The following is a 24,983-nucleotide window of genomic DNA, read 5'->3' on the forward strand; positions in this document are numbered from 1 at the left end:
ATCCTTGGCCTCCACCTCACTCACATACACTCTCCTCGTCAGTCTCTCACTCTCCATCCTCTCCACATACCAAACCACCTCAGTGTGTTCCTCCTAACGCTTCCTATCACATCCTCATCCACACCACGATGCTCCTTCACTTCCTCATTTGTCAGTCTGTCTCTCCATGTGACTCCACAGGCTCCTCTTAAATAACTCATTTCCACTGCTCTCATTCTTGACTTGTGTCCTTCCAACAACGTCCAAGCTTCACTTCCATACGTCAGAGTTGGTATCACAATACTGTCATGCAGTAACATTTTCACTTCCATGTTCACTTCCCTGTTTCTTATCACTGCTTTCAAGGAACCAGCAACCTTTCTTCCCTGTTGTACCCTTTCAAGCACTTCACCCTCCAAACTTCCATCCTTACTCATCACACTACCCAAGTACTTAAACGTACTCACGTTTTCCATTTCCTCCCCATCCAACCTCACTACATTCACTGACTTCACCTCTCTCAAAGACCATCACTTTACCTTCCCTACATTCACCTTTAGATTCCGTTTCTTACACACTCCCCCAAACTCATCCATCAAGCCTTGCAGCTCCCCTTCCTCTTCACTTAACGACACAGTATCATCTGCAAACAACAGTACAGGGAGTTTCCAAACACTATCCTCTCTCACCAGGGCCACTCCAACATCCACTACCCTACCTTGTGTCTCTTTTATAATTCCATCCATGTACAGATTGAACAACCGTGGAGACATGACACATCCCTGTTTCAATCCAACCTTCAAATACTGTAGAAAAAATCACTCAGTTCACTATCCACACGCACTGCAGCCTTAGCACCCTCATACATACTCTTCACAGCATTCAACAACTTCCCATCTACTCATATATTCTTAATACTTTCCACAATCCTTGTCTATCCACCCTGTCATATGCTTTCTCCAAAACCATGAAGGCCACATACAACTTCTTTCCCTTCTATAGAAACTTTTCCATTAAAGATCTAAGAATGAATATCTGATCTACACAACCTCTTCCCTTCCTAAAGCCTCCCTGTTCTTCTCCAACTAATTCCTCTGTTATTTCCCTCTGTCAGTATGTATCCTAGCATGTACTTTTCCTATTACACTAAGAAGACAAATGCCCCTATGATTACCACACACTTCTTTTTCCCCTTTTCCTTTGTACAGGGGAATAATTATACCTGACTTCCAATCACTCGGGACTCTACCTTCCTCCCAGGCCAATCTGCACATCTTCCACATCCATTCTGCTTCTATCACTCCTCCATGCTTCAACATTTCACCACACACTCCATCAATTCCTGGGGCTTTCCCCATTTTAACTTTCTTCATCGCCTCCACACTTTCCATCCTGCTGATTTCTTCCTCTCTTCTCACATCCCTCCTTCTCCCAGCTATTCCCCAGCCACTTATACTCGCATTACTTCCATTCTCTACGTTCAACATTTCCTTTACGTGTTCTCGCCATCTACTCACTTTTTCTCCCTTCTCCACTAGTAATCTACCATTTTTATCTTTCACTCCCCAACTAACTTCTTTGGCACCCTGTCTAAATCTCTTTCCCTCTTTCCAGAACATTTTCTTACATTCCCTCCACTTTACACTCAAATTCCTTCCAAATTCCTCATCCACTCTCTTCTTACTCTCTCTTACTAATCTTTTCACCTCTCTCTTCGTCTCTGCATACAACTCTCTCTTCCGTCTCTCAACTTCTTCCACGCCCCTGTTTCTCATCCACTCATTATATGCTTTCTTCTTTTGTGCCACAGCCTCTCTCACCTCCTCATTCCACCATGCTGTTCCCTGCACCCCCTTTCGTCTTCTCTTCACCCCACACACCACCTCACATGCTACACAGATTTATTCTGTGAATATCTTTCACACATCTTCCACATCCCCCATCTTCTCCAATCCATATTTACCCAATCGTTCCTCCACTTCCCTCTTATATGCTGCCCTTTTTCCATCCTCTTGTAATCTTTCCACCCTCCTTGCATGTACTACTTCCTCTCGTCCTTCCCTTCTTCTATTTCTCCATTTCGTTTGGACACTGATTCTGGCCACCATCAAGTAGTGGTCAGAATCCACTCCCCCAAACTCTAAATACTCTTGCATCCATTACACACCTTCTCATCTTAAGATGGTGATGTATTTCTTAAGATGGTGCATTTTCTTAAGACGGTGATGTATTTTCTTAAGATGGTGATGTATTTTCTTAAGATGGTGATGTATTTTCTTAAGATGGTGATGTATTTTCTTAAGATGGTGATGTATTTTCTTAAGATGGTGCATTTTCTTAAGATGGCGATTTATTTTCTTAAGATGATTTATAAGACTGCGGGGTAGCGTGCACAGTGACGCCAGTACCTGAGAAAATGGCGACCCGTTTTACTCACGCGATCTGATGATTATAATTCCAGCTAAGCCCAGTGTCTTCCTCTCTCTCTCTCTCTCTCTCTCTCTCTCTCTCTCTCTCACACACACACACACACACACACACACACACACACACACGATAAAACCCATTCTTGCTTGACAGACCATAGGATTTACGGCCTTGTCTCTCGTTCAGAATTCAATAGTTATCTATGTATCAATCTATTCATCTATTTATTTATCCAATCTAGCTATCTATCTATCTTTCTATCTATCAATCCATATTTTTCAATCTATCCATCCAATCAATCTATTTATCTTTCTATCAACCCATATTTATATATCTATCTATCCAGCCATCCAATCTATCTAACTACCAATCAATATCTATCTATCTATCCATCCATCCAATCTATCTATCTATCTATCTATCCTTCTATCTATCTAACATCAAACATCACTTCGTTGGCACAGAAAAAAGTTGTCAATCGTTCTTTTACTTAGAGAGAGAGAGAGAGAGAGAGAGAGAGAGAGAGAGAGAGTGGCTCCCTATCAAAGTCCTCCACTCCATTTCACTCACAATAATATCGACAAAGTTTATTTTCACAGTTAAATATATAAAACGCTTAGTAATATTAAAACTGATATTTCTCGCATCTTCCCTCCCATAATCTTGCATGACGAGAGCATTATTTTGATGAGTAACACTGTGAAATGGGTAAAAAAATAATTGCTTTGAGTCTTTGGAAGATATTTTGGACCTGAAATTACTCATAAGTGTGTTACTCTGGTCTTCCCTTTAAATAAAGAAAAAAGGTATTATTACTATTATTATTATTATTATTTATTATTATTATTATTATTATTATTTTATTATTATTATTATCATTATTGCTACCGTCATTATCACCATCATCATCATCATCACTGACATTATCATCATTATCATCATCATCATCATCATCAACATCATCACTGCTATGATCATCAACACCGCCACCATCATCATCATTATCATCACCACCACCATCACCATCATTATCACTTACATACTCATCACCATTAGCACTGACATCATCATCATCATCATCATCAATATAGCCACCACCCTCACCACCACCACCAACATCATCATCATCATCACCACCACCACCACCGCCCACCAGCATCATCATCATCATCATCATCATAGCCAGCACCACCACCACCACTAACATCATCATCATCATCACCACCACCACCACCATCTCCATCATCCTCATCACCACCACCATCATCATTACACACCTGACTACAAAGGTGAGAATACCTGAATAATTAAAAGGTAAAACAAACACCTGTATTGACATCAGACACAAATATAGCCTGCTCTGAGTACCTTTCCTCCAGCTACTTATTTTTGAGTTTGATTTTATTTTGAATGATGAAGAGATAATTATATACATTTCAAGTAAGACCTCAGGTAATTAGGGAGTTAATGAAGGGGTTAATGAAGAGGTTATATCTAAGTCTTCTAGCTTGGAATCTTTCTCCTTCAAAATAAAAACAATGAATATTTACCAGGGCAAATAAGAAAAAATGTGTGTGTGTGTGTGTGTGTGTGTGTGTGTGTGTGTGTGTGTGTGTGTGTGTGTGTGTGTGTGTGAGAGAGAGAGAGAGAGAGAGAGAGAGAGAGAGAGAGAGAGAGAGAAAGAGAATGGGGGGTCATGGGACTGAAAGAGTATATACACAACGTTATACCAGGAATTCCAAATAATACCAGAAAAATGACGGACTGGTATAGCTCTCTCTCTCTCTCTCTCTCTTTATTTGCTCCTTCTCTGTTTGCTTTCCTCTAGCTTCCTCCTCCATTCTTTCTCCTTTATTTCCTATTTTTAGCTTCTTCCCCTCCTCTCTCTCTCTCTCTCTCTCTCTCTCTCTCTCTCTCTCTCTCTCTGCTCTCTTCTTTCGTACATTCTCTCTCTCTCTCTCTCTCTCTCTCTCTCTCCTTATTATTGATGATTCCGTTGTTGTTGTTATTGATGTTATTGTTTGCGGTGTGTGGCGTGACTGTCCAGCACGCACGAGAGAGAGAGAGAGAGAGAGAGAGAGAGAAGCCCAGGTCATACAGGGTAGAAAAAAAACTTATGAAATAGATAGACAGATAGATATTGATAGACAGAAAGATGGGGATCGGTAGATAAAAGAGAGAGAGAGAGAGAGAGAGAGAGAGAGAGAGAGAGAGAGAGAGAGAGAGAAATATTGATCTGAAAATACCATCACGTGACATCCCCCTCCCCTTCTCAACCCCTTCACTACCATACAGCATTTTTTATTCACTTTTTCAGACGATTTTATTCAGCTAACCAGACGATTTTATTCAGCTAATTCCAGACGATTTTATTTATCTATCTCCAGACGATTTTATTCAGCTAACCAGACTATTTTATTCAGCTAACAAGACGATTTTATTCAGCAAACTCCAGACGATTTTATGCAGCTAACCCAGACGATTTTATTCAGCTAACCAGATGATTGTATTCAGCTAACTCCAGACGATTTTATTCAGCTAACCAAAGATGATTTTATTCAGTTCACCAGGCGATTTTATTCAGCTAACCCAAACGATTTTATTCAGCTAACTCCAGACGATTTTATTCAGCTTAATTTTCTTCAAACTGGGGGGGAGGGGGGTTTCCATACAGGCTTCACGAACCCCTTCAGTACGATGACCTTTAAAAAAAATGACCTTGTTCTTACCTCCACACGATTTTATTCAGGTAAGAGAGGGGGGGATTTCTAACGGAGGGGGGGGGGCGCTAGCTGGTTCTGATATATATATATATATATATATATATATATATATATATATATAAAAGTGAGTTTTACGCCAGTTACCCCTTTTTGGATAAGGGCTAAGGCGTTGCCCCTGGGTAGAGGACTTTGGTTTGGAGCGTGTAGCATTTTATGACCGGATGCCCTTCCTGATGTCTACCAATGACCCTTGGGTGGATTCGATCCTCCGACCCTACGGTCAGAGTGGAGCGCTCTAACCCACTGAGCCACGGCTGATATATATATATATATATATATATATATATATATATATATATATATATATATATATATATAAATATATATATAAATATATATATATATATATATATATATATATATATATATATATATATATATATATATATATATATATATATATATATATATATATATTTTTAATAACGGAACAGAGGAAGGAAAAAAATGAACAAGAAAAAAACAATAATCCATACACTTCATTACTGGTGTGTGTGTATGCCAAACCAACTCCCTTCCCTTCCTATACTCTTTTCACTCTAACTTGGCCTAAAACTGCCACTCTCCATCTTGAATGCTGAGCTGTAACAGTAGATTAACGTTAGAAATATAGCGCTAGTCACGAAGAAGTGCCGTGGAATGGACGTAGGGTCACGCAGCAAAAGGACGAAAATTTAGGCCAGGTTTGGGTGAGAGGAGTATAGGAGGAAGAGTCAAACATGAAGTCACAGGAAGGGCTTACGATATATAATAATAGATACAGTGAAGGTGTATCTATTAAAACAGTATCTATTTCAGGTAACCAGCTCTATGTCAGGTAACCAGCTCTGTGTCAGGTAACCAGCTCTATGTCAGGTAACCAGCTCTATGTCAGGTAACCAGCTCTGTGTCAGGTAACCAGCTCTATGTCAGGTAACCAGCTCTGTGTCAGGTAACCAGCTCTGTGTCAGGTAACCAGCTCTATGTCAGGTAACCAGCTCTAAGTAACCAGCTCTATGTCAGGTAACCAGCTCTATGTCAGGTAACCAGCTCTATGTCAGGTAACCAGCTCTGTGTCAGGTAACCAGCTCTATGTCAGGTAACCAGCTCTGTGCCAGGTAACCAGCTCTGTGTCAGGTAACCAGCTCTGTGTCAGGTAACCAGCTCTGTCAGGTAACCAGCTCTATGTCAGGTAACCAGCTCTATGTCAGGTAACCAGCTCTAAGTAACCAGCTCTATGTCAGGTAACCAGCTCTGTGTCAGGTAACCAGCTCTGTGTCAGGTAACCAGCTCTATGTCAGGTAACCAGCTCTAAGTAACCAGCTCTATGTCAGGTAACCAGCTCTAAGTAACCAGCTCTATGTCAGGTAACCAGCTCTAAGTAACCAGCTCTATGTCAGGTAACCAGCTCTAAGTAACCAGCTCTATGTCAGGTAACCAGCTCTAAGTAACCAGCTCTATGCCAGGTATCTAGCTCTATGTCAGGTAACCAGCTCCAAGTAACCAGCTCTATGCCAGGTATCTAGCTCTATGTCAGGTAACCAGCTCTAAGTAACCAGCTCTATGCCAGGTATCTAGCTCTATGTCAGGTAACCAGCTCTATGTCAGGTAACCAGCTCTATGTCAGGTAACCAGCTCTATGTCAGGTAACCAGCTCTAAGTAACCAGCTCTATGTCAGGTAACCAGCTCTAAGTAACCAGCTCTATGCCAGGTATCTAGCTCTATGTCAGGTAACCAGCTCTAAGTAACCAGCTCTATGTCAGGTAACCAGCTCTATGTCAGGTAACCAGCTCCAAGTAACCAGCTCTATGCCAGGTATCTAGCTCTATGTCAGGTAACCAGCTCTAAGTAACCAGCTCTATGCCAGGTATCTAGCTCTATGTCAGGTAACCAGCTCTATGTCAGGTAACCAGCTCTGTCAGGTAACCAGCTCTATGTCAGGTAACCAGCTCTAAGTAACCAGCTCTATGCCAGGTAACCAGCTCTAAGTAACCAGCTCTATGCCAGGTATCTAGCTCTATGTCAGGTAACCAGCTCTAAGTAACCAGCTCTATGTCAGGTAACCAGCTCTATGTCAGGTAACCAGCTCTATGTCAGGTAACCAGCTCTAAGTAACCAGCTCTATGTCAGGTAACCAGCTCTGTGTCAGGTAACCAGCTCTATGTCAGGTAACCAGCTCTAAGTAACCAGCTCTATGTCAGGTAACCAGCTCTGTGTCAGGTAACCAGCTCTATGTCAGGTAACCAGCTCTGTGTCAGGTAACCAGCTCTGTGTCAGGTAACCGGCTCTATGTCAGGTAACCAGCTCTAAGTAACCAGCTCTATGTCAGGTAACCAGCTCTATGTCAGGTAACCAGCTCTGTGTCAGGTAACCAGCTCTATGTCAGGTAACCAGCTCTATGTATCCAGCTCTGTGTCAGGTAACCACCTCTATATCAGGTAACCAGCTCTTTGTCAGGTAACCAGCTCTATGTATCCAGCTCTATATCAGGTAACCAGCTCTTTGTCAGGTAACCAGCTCTATGTCAGGTAACCAGCTCTATGTATCCAGCTCTGTGTCAGGTAACCAGCTCTATATCAGGTAACAAGCTCTTTGTCAGGTAACCAGCTCTATGTCAGGTAACCAGCTCTATGTATCCAGCTCTATGTCAGGTAACCAACTGTGTCAGGTAACCAGCTCTATGTCAGGTAACCAGCTCTGTCAAGTAACCAGCTCTATGTCAGGTAACCATCTCTATGTCAGGTAACCATCTCTATGTCAGGTAACCATCTCTATGTCAGGTAACCAGCTCTGTCAAGTAACCATCTCTATGTCAGGTAACCAGCTCTATGTCAGGTAACCAGCTCTGTCAAGTAACCAGCTCTATGTCACGTAACCAGCTCTATGTCAGGTAACCAGCTCTATGTCAGGTAACCAGCTCTGTCAAGTAACCAGCTCTATGTCAGGTAACTAGCTCTGTCAAGTAACCAGCTCTATGTCAGGTAACCATCTCTATGTCAGGTAACCAGCTCTGTCAGGTAACCAGCTCTGTCAAGTAACCATCTCTATGTCAGGTAACCAGCTCTATGTCAGGTAACCAGCTCTGTCAAGTAACCAGCTCTATGTCAGGTAACCAGCTCTATGTCAGGTAACCAGCTCTGTCAAGTAACCAGCTCTATGTCAAGTAACCAGCTCTGTCAAGTAACCAGCTCTATGTCAGGTAACCAGCTCTATGTCAGGTAACCAGCTCTATGTCAGGTAACCAGCTCTGTCAGGTAACCAGCTCTATGTCAGGTAACCAGCTCTGTCAAGTAACCAGCTCTATGTCAGGTAACCAGCTGTGTCAGGTAACCAGCTGTGTCAGGTAACCAGCTCTGTCAAGTAACCAGCTCTAGGTCAGGTAACCAGCTGTGTCAGGTAACCAGCTGTGTCAGGTAACCAGCTCTAGGTCAGGTAACCAGCTCTGTGTCACACCTGTTACATAGAATCAGTAAGAAATTTAGGCTTGAGCACATGTTCATTCTCTCTCTCTCTCTCTCTCTCTCTCTCTCTCTCTCAGTAGATAGATAGATAGATAGATAGATAGATAGATAGACAGACAGATAAATAGATTGATATAGACAGAGACAGATAGATAGCTGGATAGATATATAAACTTTCGAACTGGAGGGGTTTAGACTCGAAATCTCTTTGGTTACAGAAGCTCCCTAACACCTCTTCCATACCGAATTATTCCTGGATATGGGAGGTTACCATCTAGTACGTTATTTATGCAGAGTATGGCAACATTAGAAGAATTGCGTTACTCAGATAAGGATAATAAGCTGAAAGTATACAAAACAAATAGCCTAGGAAATGGTGTACAAAATAAATCGCTTAGGAAATGGTGTTAGGGAGCTTCCTTAACCGACGAGAATACGAACCATGGCCTTCGCGAGCCCCTTCCCTGGTTGAGGGTCTTTTGATGTTAAATATAATCGTCTGAATAGCAAGGATAAAAAAGAAATTAAGTAAATACGAGAATATAAACCTTTTTACTACGACGGGCCTTTCGTATATTGAATAAAATCGTCCGGTAATGAAAATTAAAGAAGACGTTGCGAGAATTTAAAGAGACGATGTGAGAATTTTAAAAAGACGTGGAGAGAGTGAAAAAAGACGTTGGGAGAATTTTAAAAAGACACTGAGAGAATGAAAAAAGACGTTGGGCGAATTTTAAAAAAGACGTTGCAAGAATTTTAAAACGATATTGTATGCATTAAAAAAAAGACGTTGCGAGAATTTAAAAACGATGTGAGAGTTTAAAAACGACGTTGCGAGAATTTAAAAACGATGTGAGAATTCAAAACAGACGCTGGGAGAGTTTTAAAAAGACGATGCGCGAATTAAAAAACACGACGTTGCGAGAATTTTAAAAAGGCGATGCAAGAAAAAAAGACGTTGCGATAATTTAAAAGTCAATGCGAGAATTTAAAATAGACGTTGTGAGAATTAAAAAAGAACGATTCGAGAAACAAGACGTTGCGAGAATTTTAAAAAAGACGTTGCGAGAATGTTAAACAGACGACGCGAGAGAAAAGACGTTGTGAGAATTTAAAAAACCTAGAATTTAAACAAAAGACGTTACTGTATCTGAAGTGCTACCGGATAAAATGAGCAGCAAACAGTCCCTCAGAAAGAAGTGCTAGAAAGCTTCCTAATCTGGTAAGACTCCAAAATGACGGGTATTGTTGGAGATGGAGGGTGTAGTCTGCTATTAAAAAATTACATATATATCATTTTTTCTTTTCCATAAACGTGTAACTGCTCAGGGGAAGCTACTCAGTTCGAACATGTAAGAGGCGAGTCACCAGACGCTCTTCTCTGAGTGGCATCGTAAGCAAAAACCCTGACCACTTTCCTTACTTAAACTCTTATGAACTAAATAAACCAGCGAGGCTCGAAAATCGACGGAAATGCATCCAAACTGGCGGATCTTGTTGCTGTTGAAAAAGTGCTCGGTTACGATGATAAACGTAAAGAAAGAAGCTAGGAAAGAAAGAAATAGCTACGGAGGAAAGATATACTGAGCCGAGATAAATGCGCGTGTAAACAGATGATGGCACAAGAACAAAACAGTCGCCACGGAGGAGGTGTCAGGGAGCCTCCAAAGCCGATGAGACCCCAAGATGGCGGGTGTTGGTGGTGAGGGAGGGGAGCCGAGGTGGTCGCCCCAGCTGTTCGCGCCTTCACTCCACTTACTCGCGCCGAAACCTCCCTCCCGCGCACCTGGGGCTCGTCCTGTACGATTCCCACGCCATGACGCTGACTTGGACTTCAAAAAAACACCACGAAATACTTGTTTGGGTATCTACCGTACTCTAAATGCAATAATTATCTTTCATATTTATATTTACAAAAGAAAATCAATATCCTAGTACATATATAAGGCTGAAATTAGAAAATGGAAGCTACTGGTCTTTGCCAACAGAAGCGGTTTTGAACACCCGGTTTCCCAACACAGGCAGGCTCATTATAACGCGACTATTATTTTCCCCAGGACCATCGCTAATAGAATTGTTGCTTTACGGCGGATAGTAATAATGAATCCCCAGCCTCCCCTACAAAAAAGTAATAATAATAATAATAATAACAATAATAATAGTAATAATAATAAAGATAAATACACTGGAAAACAAAGAACTAGCGGACCACAGATAAATTCAAACAGATTTTTGTATAGCAAATGAGATAAACAAAGCGAGCCCAGGTTTAAGGAGTACACGGCCATATTAAACTCACAGGGAAATTACGTAACACTGCGTCCTAAGCTGTTTATTTTGCCTGTTACATATCTTTATCCCACTGTGTTACTGAGGCTAAATAGAAACGTAAATTAATAACACAGTGGAGGCTATCAAGTTGTAAAACAAAATCGCAAAGAAAACTGTGTTACGAAGCCCCTCCTGGAACACTCAAAATACGCCTCTCAGGGGACGTATTCTAACTGGCTTTGTGGATTTCGTTACACATTTTTCTCAGCGATTTATGCGAATTTATTAAAAAAGAAAAAAGAACCCAAGGCTTATTTTTCCCAGGGTAAAAACTAAAATGATCACACCTCAATCACCTCTCCGATTTATTGTACGGATTTATTAAACAAGGGAAAAAGAAACAAAGGTTTATTTTTTCCAAGATAAATATTAAACAAACCAGTAATTATCCTCTGAAATGTCACAAATACAATGTTGATATTAAGGGGAAATTATTCAAAAGGAATGCGTAGGTATAAAATGCAAAATAAATCGCTCAGGAAACGGCACTACGAACCTTCTTGTGTCACCGAGAATACGTGAATAATAAGCATTTATTTTACCTGTAACACCGTAAGTTCGTACTCTCCTCGGTTAAGGAGCTCCCTAACACCTCTTCCTTAGCGATTTATTTTTTATTAAGGCTGGTTTGTATCCTTTTGTACGTTACTTATGCAGAGTATGGCGATGTTGGAAGGATTTATTTAACACAGAAGAGGACAGCAAGGTGTAATAAAACAAATCGCTTAGGAAAATGTGTTTGGGAGCTTCCTCAACTGATGAATATACAGGAGGTTCCCAGGGTTGAAGAAAAGACAAAGAAAAATCCTAAACACATTTCCCTAAGCGATTTATTTTGTTTATTACATCTTACTGTCCTCTTCGGCGTTACATAAATCCTTCCAACATCGCCATACTTTGCATAAATGACGCACAAAAGGATACTAACCACACATACCCAAAAATAAATCGCTACGGAGGAGGTGTTAGAGAGCTTCCTTAAAAGAATACGAGCCAGGGTGTCCCGGGAGGAAACGAGAGAGAGAGAGAGAGAGAGAGAGAGAGAGAGAGAGAGCATTTTCGCCCAATAGGTCATCAGTAAACATAGCTCTCTAATGCCTGAGAATTGAATGCCTGTTGATATGGCATTTTTTACTTAACAATTCCCTCATTTAGCATTTATCAGATTTATTTCCACTCTCTCTCTCTCTCTCTCTCTCTCTCTCTCTCTCTCTCTCTCTCTCCTGCCTGATGACGCTGTTCAATTTTTGGCGCCACTTTTCGAGATGGAACAGCAATACGTGGCTTCCAACTTAATCATGTAGCTATGCTCAATTCACCCTAACTTGGCCTAAAATTTCCATCCCTCCATCTTGAATGCTGAGTTGCAGGAATAGATTAAGCAGTAAAATATAATGCTAGTCACGAAGAAGTGCTATGAAAACGGTGCAGAGTAGCAACATTTTTTCTGCCACTGAGCTACGTGAAAGTGAGGAAGTGAAATTTGGGTGACATAGACCGTAGAGTATCATACCTACAAATATCTCCCTAACACCTCTTCCTATGCGATTTATTTTGCTTATTACATCTTGCCGTTAGAGTATAGTGAGAAAGTGATATTTAGGTAACATGAACCACAGACTATTATACTTTAATGTCTCTCCCTGACATCAATTCCTAAGCGATTTATTTTGGTTATGACACCTTGCCGTTTGAGAAAAAAAAAGAGTAACGTGAGAAAGTGAAATTTGGGTAACATGGACCAAAGACTATTATACCTACACATCACTCCCTAACACCTCTTCCTAAGCGATTTATTTTGCTTATTACATCTTGCCGTTAGAGTATAGTGAGAAAGTGAAATTTGGGTGACATAGACCATAGAATATCATGCCTACAAATCTCTTCCTAACACCTCTTCCTAAGCGATTTATTTTGCTTATCACACCTGACTGTCCTCCTCATCTGTGTTACATAGTCCTTCCAATATCGCCATACTCTGCATAAATAACGTACAGAAATATATTTACTACCCATACCCAAAAATAAATCGCTACGGAAGAGGTGTTAGGGAGCTTCCTTGCCCGACGAGTCAGGATCGAGTAGGATGTTAAAATGCTTATATCTAAAAGCACGTCATCGGGCTGAAGGGGTTGCTGTGATGATGATATAGTGATGATGATGATAATAGTGATGATAACAGTGATGATGATAACAGCGATGACGACGATAGTGATGATGACAGTGTTGATGACAGTGATGATGATAAGAGCGATGATGATAAGAGTGATGATGATGATGATAATGATGATAACAGTGATGATGATGATGATGATGATGACAGTGATGATGATAAAAGTGATGATGATGATGACAGGTGATGATAATAATGATGATGATGCTAGTGATGACGATGATGATAGTCATGATGATAACAGTGATGATAATAGTGATGATGATGATAGTGATGATGATGATGATAGTCATGATGATAACAGTGATGATAATAGTGATGATGATGATAGTGATGATGATAATGGAAGTGCAGTGTGTTTTTGATTGGGTCTGACAGTGTGGGGACTGCGATGGTGGTGTGATGAGGTGGACTGTAGTTGGCTGTTGTGTTGGTGTGATGTAGTGATGGTGGTGATGGTAGTAGTGGTGGTGGTGTGGTGTGGTGATAGTGGTAGTAGTGGTGGGGGTGATGGTAGTAGTAGTAGTAGTAGTGGTAGTAGAAGTAGTAGTAGTAGTAGTAGTAGTGGTGGTGGTGGTGGCAGCAGTAGCGGTGGTGGTGTGGTATGGTGATAGTAGTAGTAGTAGTAGTAGTAGCAGTAGTAGTAGTAGTAGTAGTAGCAGCAGTAGTAGTAGTAGTAGTAGTAGTAGTAGTAGTAGTAGTAGTAGTAGTAGTAGTAGAAGCAGTAGTAGTAGTAGCAGCAGTGGTAGAGTGGAGTGGTGTGTTGGTCATGGTAGTAGTGATGGTGCTGTCGTATGGTGATGGTGATGAAAGTAGTGATGATGATAATCTGTTGTTAGGATGGTGTTAGTGGTGGTTCGGTGTTGTGGTGAAAGTTGTGGTATGGTGGCTTGTTCTGGTGGTGATGGCAGTGGCGGTGGTATAGTGATTGTGGTAATGGTGATGATGATGATGGTGACAGTAGTAGTGGTAGAGGTGGTGTGCTAGTGGTGTGGTGTGGTGGTGGTGGCAGTGATGGTAGTAGTGGTGATGGTGGTAGTGGTAACGATTATGCTAGTTACTGTGATGGTGCGGTGATGATGATGACATTATAAGTGGTTGTGGTGATGATGATGATGGTAGCAATGATGGTGGCGTAGGTGGTAATGGTGGTGGTTGTAGTAGTGGTGATGGTGATAATAATGATAGAAGGCATATTAACAGTGATGGTGGTGATGGTGGTGGTGTGTGCTGTTACGCTGCTGGTGGTGGTGGTGATGGTGGTGTTGGTGTAGTGTGGTGTGGTGGTGGTATGGTAGTGGTGTTGGTGCAGTGTGGTGTGGTAGTGTTGGTGTTGTGTGGTGAGGTGTGGTGTTGGTGCAGTGTGGTGAGGTGGTGTGGTGTGGTGTGGTGTGGTGCAGTGTGGTGGTGGTGTTGGTGCAGTGTGGTGTGGTGTTGGTGCAGTGTGGTGGTGGTGTTGGTGCAGTGTGGTGGTGGTGTGGTGTGGTGCAGCGTGGTGGTGGTGTTGGTGCAGCGTGGTGAGGTGGTGTGGTGTGGTGCAGTGTGGTGGTGGTGTTGGTGCAGTGTGGTGGTGGTGTTGGTGCAGTGTGGTGGTGGTGTTGGTGCAGTGTGGTGGTGGTGTTGGTGCAGTGTGGTGGTGGTGTTGGTGCAGTGTGGTGGTGGTGTTGGCGCAGTGTGGTGATGGTGTTGGTGCGGTGTGGTGTGGTGTTGATGCAGTGTGGTGTGGTGTGGTAGGGTAAGGCACCTCCACCTTTAAAACCCGTGCCTGAGTCTCATCGTTGCCACCCACACCCACACTGCGTATCACACAACACCACCAGACTCACGACACACCATTTATTCCATCTAGCACACAACCATACTCACGACACACCATTTATTCCATCTAGCACACCACCATACTCACAACACACCATTTATTCCATCTAGCACACCACCATACTCACAACACACCATTTATTCCATCTAGCACACCACCATACTCACAACACACGCTATTCAGTCTAACACAACATCACCATACTCACAACACACCATTTATTCCATCTAACACACCACCATACTCACAACACACACTTTCTTCAATCTAACACAACCATACACAGCACAACCATTTTCCTAACACAGTGCTCTTCAACGTCACCAAAGAACACCTAACACCATCTAACTTAATCTAACTTAACACCAATATTTCCTAACACAGGTTTTCTCGTATCTAACCTACCCTAACCTAACCTAACCTAACATCATTTCTATAATAGGCTTTCTAATACCTTGCCCATCCTAACACCACCACTTTCCTAACACTGGCTGTCTGCTAATCCAACCTAACACTACTCTATTCATAACACAACGCTTCTTAAACTAAATCTTACCAAATTAAACACCACCATCTCCTAACACAAGCTTTCAACTAACCTAACCTAACTTAACCTAACCTAACCTAACCTATCCTCCGCTCTGAACCCAATGTATGAGCTTCACGATCACTACTCTCATTTTTACTACAGGGGAAATAATAATACCATAATCATCATCATCATCATCATCATCATCGAAAAGAAGGGTTTAAATTCGACAGTGAAAGATAATAAGACATTCTCAAGCACGTGGTACCTCTCTTCCAAGGATGTAGGAGTGTTACTGAAATTACATACACAATAATCTCATCAGTACTTACAACACTGAAAGTAGAAATAAAAATAATATATCGTGTTAGTTCGTAAGTGGATAATTAACCTGGGCATGTGTCAATCCTTCCTCCGACCCTACCCTCAGTTTTATGGTGTTATCCGCGTGAGGCGAGACAGTACTGATGTAAATGAAAAGACTAAAAAAATGGGATAAGCTTCTGACTAAGGGGTGGTTGGATATTGCATTGTGCTGTATAGTAGTCCACACACACACACACACACACACACACACACACACACACACACACACACACACACACACACACACACACACACACACACACACACACACACACACACACACACACACACACACACACACACACACACACACACACACACACACACACACACACACACATTATACCATCTATCTATATGTCTGTCTATAGTCAAAAACCTTAATCCTGTAAGGCGTTGCCACACAGAAATCGCCTCTACGTCGCCCTATTCTCTGCCATTTGCTTGCACTCCCTCCAACTCACACACACACACCCTCTTATACATCCCTCCACTCCATACCTCCACTCAGCCTTGGTCTCCCTCTCCCACTCCACCTTACTCACATATACTCTCCCAGTCAGTCTCTCATTCTCCATCCCCTCCACATGACCAGACCAGTGCAGTATATATTTCTCCTACCACTTTCAATAACATCCACATCCACACCACATTTCTCTGTCCGTCCCTCTAAGTAACGCCACATGCTCCTCTCACATAACTCATTTCCACAGCTCTCACTCGTGTCCTTCCAACAGGGTCCAAGTTTCACTTCCGTACGTCAGAGTGGGGATCTCAATAGTCTTTTTTTAATTTTTCTTTCTTTTTTACTTCACCATCGTCACCTTCTTCTTCGTCTTCTTTTTTACTCCCATGCACACTTCCTTATTCCTTATCACTGCTTTCAATGAACCAGCAACCTCTCTACCCTGCTGTACCCTTTCAAGCACTTCCTCCTCTAAACGTCCATCCTTACTCATCACACTACCCAAGTACTGGAAAGCACTAACATACATATACGCATTTATTTATTTGCATTTACATAGCTAAGATACGAATAAATGTGTGTGTGTGTGTGTGTGTGTGTGTGTGTGTGTGTGTGTGTGTGTGTGTGTGTGTGTGTGTGTGTGTGTGTGTGTGTGTGTGTGTGTGTGTGTGTGTGTGTGTGTGTGTGTGTGGATGCGTAATTTGGGAGTGTGTCGTCCTGTCTCGGCTACCCCTCCCCCCCTTTTCTTTGGGGGAGGCAGCCTAGGTATATAGACAGACAGATACACAGCATTATATAGACACATCCATAGCGTACAGACATACATACACTCTATATGATAAAAACGTAATCATATACACCATACTTATGTAGATATATAAAGACTACAATACAAACTCAATAGACAAAGAGAGTCAGGTAGATAAAGAGAGTCAGGTAGGTAGGTAAGTAGGTATGTAGGTAGGTAAGTAGACAGATAGATAGATAGATAGAGACAGATATGCAAAGTTGCCATTTCCGTGAGCTTGTGTGAATCCCCGGCCACGATATATACGAGAAAATATCCCACGTTTGAAAATACTGCCCACGCCACCACAGCACGTCACGCCACACACACACACACACACACACACACACACACACACACACACACACACACACACACACACACACACACACAGCACCGCAAACACTTCATACAGTCTCTCTCTACACCTCTACCCCATCATATATCGGGTCTGTAAACTCTATACCACCCACCCTTTCCTTTTATGAAACAATTGAGTAACGTCTGATCCACTATTTTTTTTTTTCTCACCCGAGGGAACTGAGCCAATCCCTAACACATCTTCCTTACCGATTAGGTTTTGGATACGACTGGGTAATATCATTTTGTACGTTTTTTATGCAGACTATGGCGATTTTAGAATGATTTAAGTAACACTGAAAAGGACGACATGAAGAAACAATAAACCGCTACGGAAGAGGCGTTAGGGAGCTTCCTTAACCGACGAGAATATGGGTCCTAGTTACGAGGTAGGAGTTACTCTGGTTACTATACTCATTTTACGCCAACTTGGCCTAGAATTCCCATCTCTCCACCTTGAATGCTGAGATGTAAGAATAGACTGACTCTAGGTTATGATGCAAGTCACGAAGAAGTGCTATGAGAAGTGTATATATAGCGGTAGCATTGTCTCTTCCTGACACAGAGCTTCTTGAAATAAGCTGCAAAAGGACGAAACTCTGGGCAATGTTAGAGAAAAACAGTATAGTCAAATCGCCTCGCCAGCATGATAACACTTGGCTATAAAATGGAGTGAAAAGAGGTTAGGGATCTTCTTCCGGTTATAACAAACACTAACACACCGGTTGCGCCCCACCAGTACGAGGACGGGTACCGGGGATGTCGGCTGGGCAACTGGGAGGTGGGTCGCAGCTTCCAGGAGCGGCCACGACAGCGACGCGGCACTACCAGGGTGATTGCAGACGACAGGGGTCACTTGCTGCCTGGCGTGGCGCGCAGCAACGCATCCCCTTGGCCTGCCCTGCCCCACCATGGTACGTGTATGACCTCCCCTGACCTGTGCTGGCCTGTCTTGTCCTGTCCTGCCTCACCACAGTATAATCCTCTCTTGTCCTGTCCTGTCCTGCCTCACCACGGTATATTTCTTGTCTGTCCTGTCCTAACCTGCCCTGCCATGGTATAGTCCTGCCTTGCCCTGACCTCCCGTCTTGTCCTACCTCACCACAATATAATCCTCTCATTCCCTACCTTCTCCCACCACGGTATGTTCCTGTCAGTGTCTTGGTATGACTCAACTGGGTGGCTATACCTATCCATCTATCTGTAGTCCAACGCCCTAATCCGGCAAAGGGTGGCCGCAGACAAAACGCCTCCAAGTCGCTCTGTCACCCACCATTTGACTGCCCTCCCCCCAACTCACACCCCCCTCCCTACCTACATAACCAAAATAACACAAGAACATACATCAGTACCACTAAACACTTACCCACGATTTCCTCAACTGATTTCCTCTCATTCTCACCATTTGCAGTGTGTGTGTGTGTTTTTTTTCCCCTTCGTGCTGTTAATTATTTGTGTCCTACGTATTTGATGATGAAAACTGGTGTCCTGCTGTCATTTCACGTATCCAACCCTCATCCTCGATTCTAGTCCTGTCGGTGTTCAGAGTCAGCTGTTTAGACATGAAACAGCCGCTGAGTTCCACCTGTCCTACACGCAACATATGCCGCCACACATTCTCATATCATTTCTATTTATCTTGTTTACTTGACGCTGTTTGTAATCTGTGTGTCCTTTTCAGAATCTGGAGTCAGTGATCGCCAGCAACAGAGACAGAACGATGTCCAGCCCACCCCCACAACCACAGCCCCCGCCCCACCTCACAACTCAGAGGATGAGCAGGTAACATAATTAATCTCTCTTCCCTGCTGCTTAGTCCTCTCATAACACGACTCTGTACACGACCAAAGACATACGTTTTATGCTAATTACATGCTCGCCACCATCATCTACTAACTGGTCATTACTGGCAATTAGATCGGGTCACATCAGGACATTCAGGAACAACCATAGTCGAGGATGAAAATATTTACAACTCTACACGTAGTTAGAAGAAAAAATGACAATAAAAAAATAAAATGAAAGTTGATGCCACAGTGTGAGTGGATGGGAAACGGACGAACACAAGTCACACAAAACGGTACTGTATTTTGGTAATCGGGTCACCTTTGGTCGTGCAATTTCATAAACACGAAAGGCCGATGGTAAATGTCCAACCCATTGCTTTTCAAGGTTCACCGGTATGCTCTCCTGTAAAATGGCCACCTGGGGATTGTTGGTGGCATGCTCTTGAACTCCTGAATGTCTTAAAAACTCTTGGAAACCCTGTACTTGAGCCTAGTGTTGGTGTTAAGATAAATAGCACCGTACTACATAGCTAGTTCTTTTATCTTAACTAGGTCCAAATTTTTGTCCCTTTGCTGCTTATTTCACGCAGCTCAGTGGTAAAGACAATACTGTAGGTCTGCATACTTTTCATGGTGCTTCTTCGTGACTGGCATCATATTCTACTTCTAATCTACCCCTACAACACAGCCCCCGAGGTTAAAACATGACAATCTCGGACCTAGGTACAATAAAAAGGGATATAATAGTAAGGTATCCAGTGTTATAAATTCTCGCTTCCCTATCACCATTTTTTACTCATTTCTGTGCACCAGGAGGAGGAAGAAGGACCAGGGCTGCAGGTGACGGGGGCAGGACTGTTATCTGGGAGACCACAGGGGGAGAGAGACGGAGAGAGGAGAGATGGAGAGAGACACAGCCAAAACGAATCCAGCCGAGCCTCCTCCTACTCTGGCAGCATCACCCCCGCCACTTTCAGGAGACAGGCGGCCAAGGGCAACAATTCCTCGACTACCGCTCCCAGGTGCCCTTGCTTCCCCTTACACGTAGATTAAAAAAAATAAACACACAATCAACTCCCTCTTGAAACTCAGACTATATTCTTCCTGCATATCAGTACTGTACGTAAGTTACGAAAGGTCTGTGAGGTGTGTATCGTGGTGCCTTAGTATTTACCAGAGGCATCTGACATTACTTTACCAGCCCACTTTTCTACCGCGTAAATCCTCTGGTAAGGGATATCACCGCTTGAGCAATGAGGGAGGCAAATTAAACGTTTCTGCTTTTACAGAAAATGTAAAACAAAAATCATGCCAGGGGCTGTAAAAGCATTCAGATGAATGATACAGTACATATACGATACACAGATAGGCTACTGTTAGCCTGAACACCATTTCCGACGTTAGGAAATGATGAATTTGATTAAATGACAGGCTTAATGCTTCCATTGTAATAATATAATTTATATGTAATTAGAACGATATGTTACTAAGTTAATGATTAGGGAACTTTTTATATTCACAAGCACTGCTTAGGGAAGTTAAAGTTCCTTGGCCTTTGGTTCCTTCTTCCTTGCATAAAAATAATCTGGGTGGGTGAAGTGGGTGGAATCAGGAGAGAGCTGCAGCAGATAAGGTTAATGCCATGCACCATTACTCAGCAGAAGCCGCAAGGGGTCAGGCGGTGGGTCCCGCACCTCCTCAGCAGCGGACAGTGTGGGTGTGGGTGTGGAGGGCCCTGCTGTGCCAGCTGCCGGGGACCTGACACAGGACACTGTGGAGGACGCCCTGCTGCCCCGACGCCCTGAGGAGGAACTGGTGAACCTGACTGGGTCTCGTGCCCTGGCCATCCGCCTGGTGGACCATCCTGCACCCACCAACTGCACCAAGTATGTGGTGCTGCGGCCCAACACCGCACCCACACCACCCACCACCAAGCCTCCACTCCTGCCCAAGCGGCCCAAGACTGCTAAGGTCATCAAGAAAGTTCCTGAGATTGAATTTGCTCTCAAGTGGGACTTGAAGGAGAATGACATCATGGAGGAGGAGAAGGAGGAGGAGGAAGATGTGGAGGTGGTAAGTGTGAAGAAGGTGAAGGGCCGTGATATGCCCAGTCCACGTTCAGTTAGTTCTGTGGACTCCGGCGTGCACGTGGCAAAGACCGCCTGGGCTGAGGGTCCTGACACGGAGGAGCTTGCGTCCCGCCTGCAGCACCTGGAGGCGAATGAGAAGCACAGCCCTGCAGGCAGCCAGCACGGCAAAGTACGAGAGCCAGAATCAGGGTATGGTACACCCAAGTCACGTGACTCGCGTGGCAGCCTGCCCTCTGTGGGGTCCCAGGCCAGTTCAGGGCGAGGCAGTGTGCAGTTACCCTTAAGGAAACCCTCTGCCACACCCACACCCAGGAGCCATGACAGCAGCCGCAGGATCTCCATTGACTCACAGAAGCTGGCCCAGAGAAGCCCTGCAATCACACCCAAATCTGAGTCAGTCACCTCGGCCTCTGAGAAGCCAAGCAGCAGGTCATCACGTGGGTCTGAGAAGAGTGTGAGGAGTTCGGGTGTGCAGCGTGAGGCATCAGCCAGGACACAGGTGAGGGACACAAAAGAGGCATCACCCTTGCCTCGGGACCCCTTGGCCATCATGGAGACGCTGGACTCAGTGTTCCACACAGTGCCGCTGCGGGACACAGGCCGCACTACACACACACAACGCAGTGCAGCAGCGGACAGGCAGCAGGAGTTGACAGTGGCGGCCACACAGACAGATGAGGCGGCACAAGTGCTGACTGACGCTGCTGCCGCCACGCAAACCTCGGCAACTAAGGTTTGTACTCACTGTTACTGGACTTTTAAAGAGACTCTTGATTCCAATATCATTTCAGTTAAAGAACAACATACTGTCGTCACTTACAATGTTGGTATACATTAAAGCAGTAATTGAAAAGTTCGTAATCATGTATTGATGTGGTATTCAACCTACAATTACCTAAAAACAGAAACAACATGACCACCAAGACGACAGTAGCTGGCCGTTGGAGAGTTTAAACCTTTGAATCCCATGATATTTTAAGCTTATTGAAGCTACTACATGATGATTCTATTCAGCTTGGGAGAGGCTTATTGGACTGTAGGTGTTTGATGCAGCCTTCATTAGACCTTTAACCACAAGAGGTCTCTCCTAAGGTGCATATCAGATAGCGCAACAATTAATAAATAATAAAATAAATAGGAATGAGGTACTCGGGGTGCGGGGGTAGTGAGTGTCAATTATAAGAGTTGTCCTCCACAGGTGCGGCACAACCACCCCGGGCAGCTTCGGTCCAGGAACTGCGTGGCGTGTGAGGTGCGGGCCATGGAGGACCCCCCGAAGAAGTTCCAGGGACCCTCAGACTACAAGCCAGCCTTCAGAGCCGGCAAGGTGCAGCAGCCGGCAGCCGTCCCCAAGCCAAAGTAAGCCGCTCTCTTAACTCCCCAAGCTAAAGTAAGCCACTCTCTTAACTCCCCAAGCCAAAGTAAGCCACTCTCTTAACTCCCCAAGCCAAAGTAAGCCACTCTCTTAACTCCCCAAGCCAAAGTAAGCCACTCTCTTAACTCCCCAAGCCAAAGTAAGCCACTCTCTTAACTCCCCAAGCCAAAGTAAGCCACTCTCTTAACTCCCCAAGCCAAAGTAAGCCACTCTCTTAACTCCCCAAGCCAAAGTAAGCCACTCTCTTAACTCCCCAAGCCAAAGTAAGCCATTCTCTTAACTCCCCAAGCCAAAGTAAGCCACTCTCTTAACTCCCCAAGCCAAAGTAAGCCATTCTCTTAACGCCTTCAAACCCATGACGTACTCTATACATTATTCTCAATACCATCTGGTGACTGAGCAGCGTGGACAGCCGCCATTAGGTGACCAAGGTCGACGCATGGAAGCATGTTGGAGCCTTTATAAACATGACGACACGGTACGACGACCACCACACGATTATCACTAGTACTGAAATGGAAATTATAGTCGCGGCGCATGACTGAGGTTGAGGTTGTTATTATCGTACTCTGGCAACCAACCTGCCAACAGTGCGTCCTATTTCGTATCACATTATACACGAATATCATCATACACGAATATATTATACACGAATATTATCATACAAGAACATATTATACACGAATCACACGCGTATCATATACATGAAATCGTAAGCATAGTTGACGGGTAGGTTGCCACGGTACGATAATGACAACCTCAGAGTCGTGCGCCGCGACTATAGTGAACAGATTAAAAAAAAAAAAAAAAAAAAAAAGCATTACAGCAAAGAAAAACGTCCATCAAATGTATAAAATCGTCAGAAGCTCACAAGAATTAAGATATATTACACGTCATCGCAGTGAAGAGGTTACGCTATTTCATCCTCTGGCCCGTCAGTGAGTCCTTAACTGCAACGCGAAGTCTGCTGTGTCAGCCAAAGAATAAACCTGACGATACAAATGATACACAGCATGCAAAGTGAGGGAGCAGTGAGCATAATGACCAGAAGTGTGGAAAATGGACTGCAGCGGCGAAACACATGGACAGACAAATTCAGTGCGACTTGCGTGACTGGTGGTATGCATGGTGAATAAGAAGAAAAAAAAGGCAGGCATGACTAACTGGTTCTGCATAGGGTGTAAGGAGAGTTTTGACATGACATTAACAGAACAGTGAAGGAGGAATGTGATGGGTTAAAAGATGAAAGTCAAGGCCATCGTTGAAAGGTTCAGTAGAGGAGTTAGACAAAAGTAGAAGGGCTACGAGTACTAATAAATTGTTGATGTGAAGAAGATGAGGGAAGAGCTACAGAAAAAAAAAAAAAAAAAAAAAGCAAAGAATCTAGTGTTCTATAACCTATGGAGATGCAAATAAGAATATGTTTTATGTAGGAGTAGGTACTGATATTTTGTCCGTACCAAGTGAAAATCAATATATGTTCTTCCTTAATCATCCACAGTGAATGAAAATAAATATGTTACTCAGCAGTTTGTTTTCAGAGGCCAAAGTTACCTGTTTAACACCAAACGAAGCAATTTCAATTACTAAGGTGTCATATTTTCTCTTCTCCAGATACGTTCGCCAAATTGATCGTTAAAATTTTCCCCTGTTTTTTGCGATTTCCTAAAGATTATTGTGTTCAGCGGCAACCTAACGTATTTTTGTTTACTCTTCCCCAGGTACGTTCGCCAGAGTGACCGTTACAACGCCCGTCTACGCGCCCGCCACCAGCCGCCCCGCTACTGGCCCATCAACACCCTCAGCTCGCCCTTCTGCAACCGCTCCGGATACGGCCAGGACCAGTACCCGGACCACATGCGTCTCAGGTCCACGTACGGCATGGCCCACGACAGGCATAACGTGCCTAAGACTCACCACAAGCCACTCCTCAGCAAACTGTATCAATAATGAAGGCATGACGGTGTAGGGATGCCTTGCCAAGTGGAAGTAGGTGTTGTATGCAGAAGGGTATAGAGTACAGGTTCCAAAATGGGCAGAGGTTCCAAAACGGGGGGAATATTTGGACTGTGCGGGGGGGGGGGATAAACATATAAGACTAACAAAACCTCAGTAGATTTTCTGATAAGTTGTTCCCTAAAGAGTTATTATATCTTACAGTCAAATGCATTCTGGCTTTTAATCTGGTCTTTTTCAGAGTGAGGTCTGAATTTTGATCCTGAAATAATAATGGTACATAAAAGTACAGACCACAAACTTCAAAAATACTC

At 43.5% G+C, this 24,983-nt stretch overlaps 1 protein-coding gene across 1 annotated transcript in view; it reads left to right on the forward strand.

The window, feature by feature from the left end:
• LOC145403576 (uncharacterized) overlaps positions 1–24,663 on the forward strand; it is a 31,627-nt gene extending 6,964 nt beyond the window's left edge. The window contains exons 3-15 of the mRNA XM_080275253.1: positions 6,306–6,379; positions 6,739–6,795; positions 7,037–7,091; positions 7,679–7,730; positions 7,821–7,892; positions 8,170–8,186; positions 8,388–8,495; positions 18,201–18,375; positions 19,143–19,243; positions 20,062–20,270; positions 20,910–22,052; positions 22,524–22,697; positions 24,435–24,663. Coding sequence (XP_080131379.1) covers positions 6,306–6,379; positions 6,739–6,795; positions 7,037–7,091; positions 7,679–7,730; positions 7,821–7,892; positions 8,170–8,186; positions 8,388–8,495; positions 18,201–18,375; positions 19,143–19,243; positions 20,062–20,270; positions 20,910–22,052; positions 22,524–22,697; positions 24,435–24,663 — 2,466 coding nt within the window. The remainder of the gene's footprint in view (positions 1–6,305; positions 6,380–6,738; positions 6,796–7,036; positions 7,092–7,678; positions 7,731–7,820; positions 7,893–8,169; positions 8,187–8,387; positions 8,496–18,200; positions 18,376–19,142; positions 19,244–20,061; positions 20,271–20,909; positions 22,053–22,523; positions 22,698–24,434) is intronic.
• Positions 24,664–24,983: the final 320 nt, after the last annotated feature.

This window comes from Coenobita brevimanus, chromosome 61, assembly GCF_032717465.1.
Source record: "Coenobita brevimanus isolate Jiangsu-jjx chromosome 61, ASM3271746v2, whole genome shotgun sequence".
Classification (NCBI taxonomy): domain Eukaryota; kingdom Metazoa; phylum Arthropoda; class Malacostraca; order Decapoda; family Coenobitidae; genus Coenobita; species Coenobita brevimanus.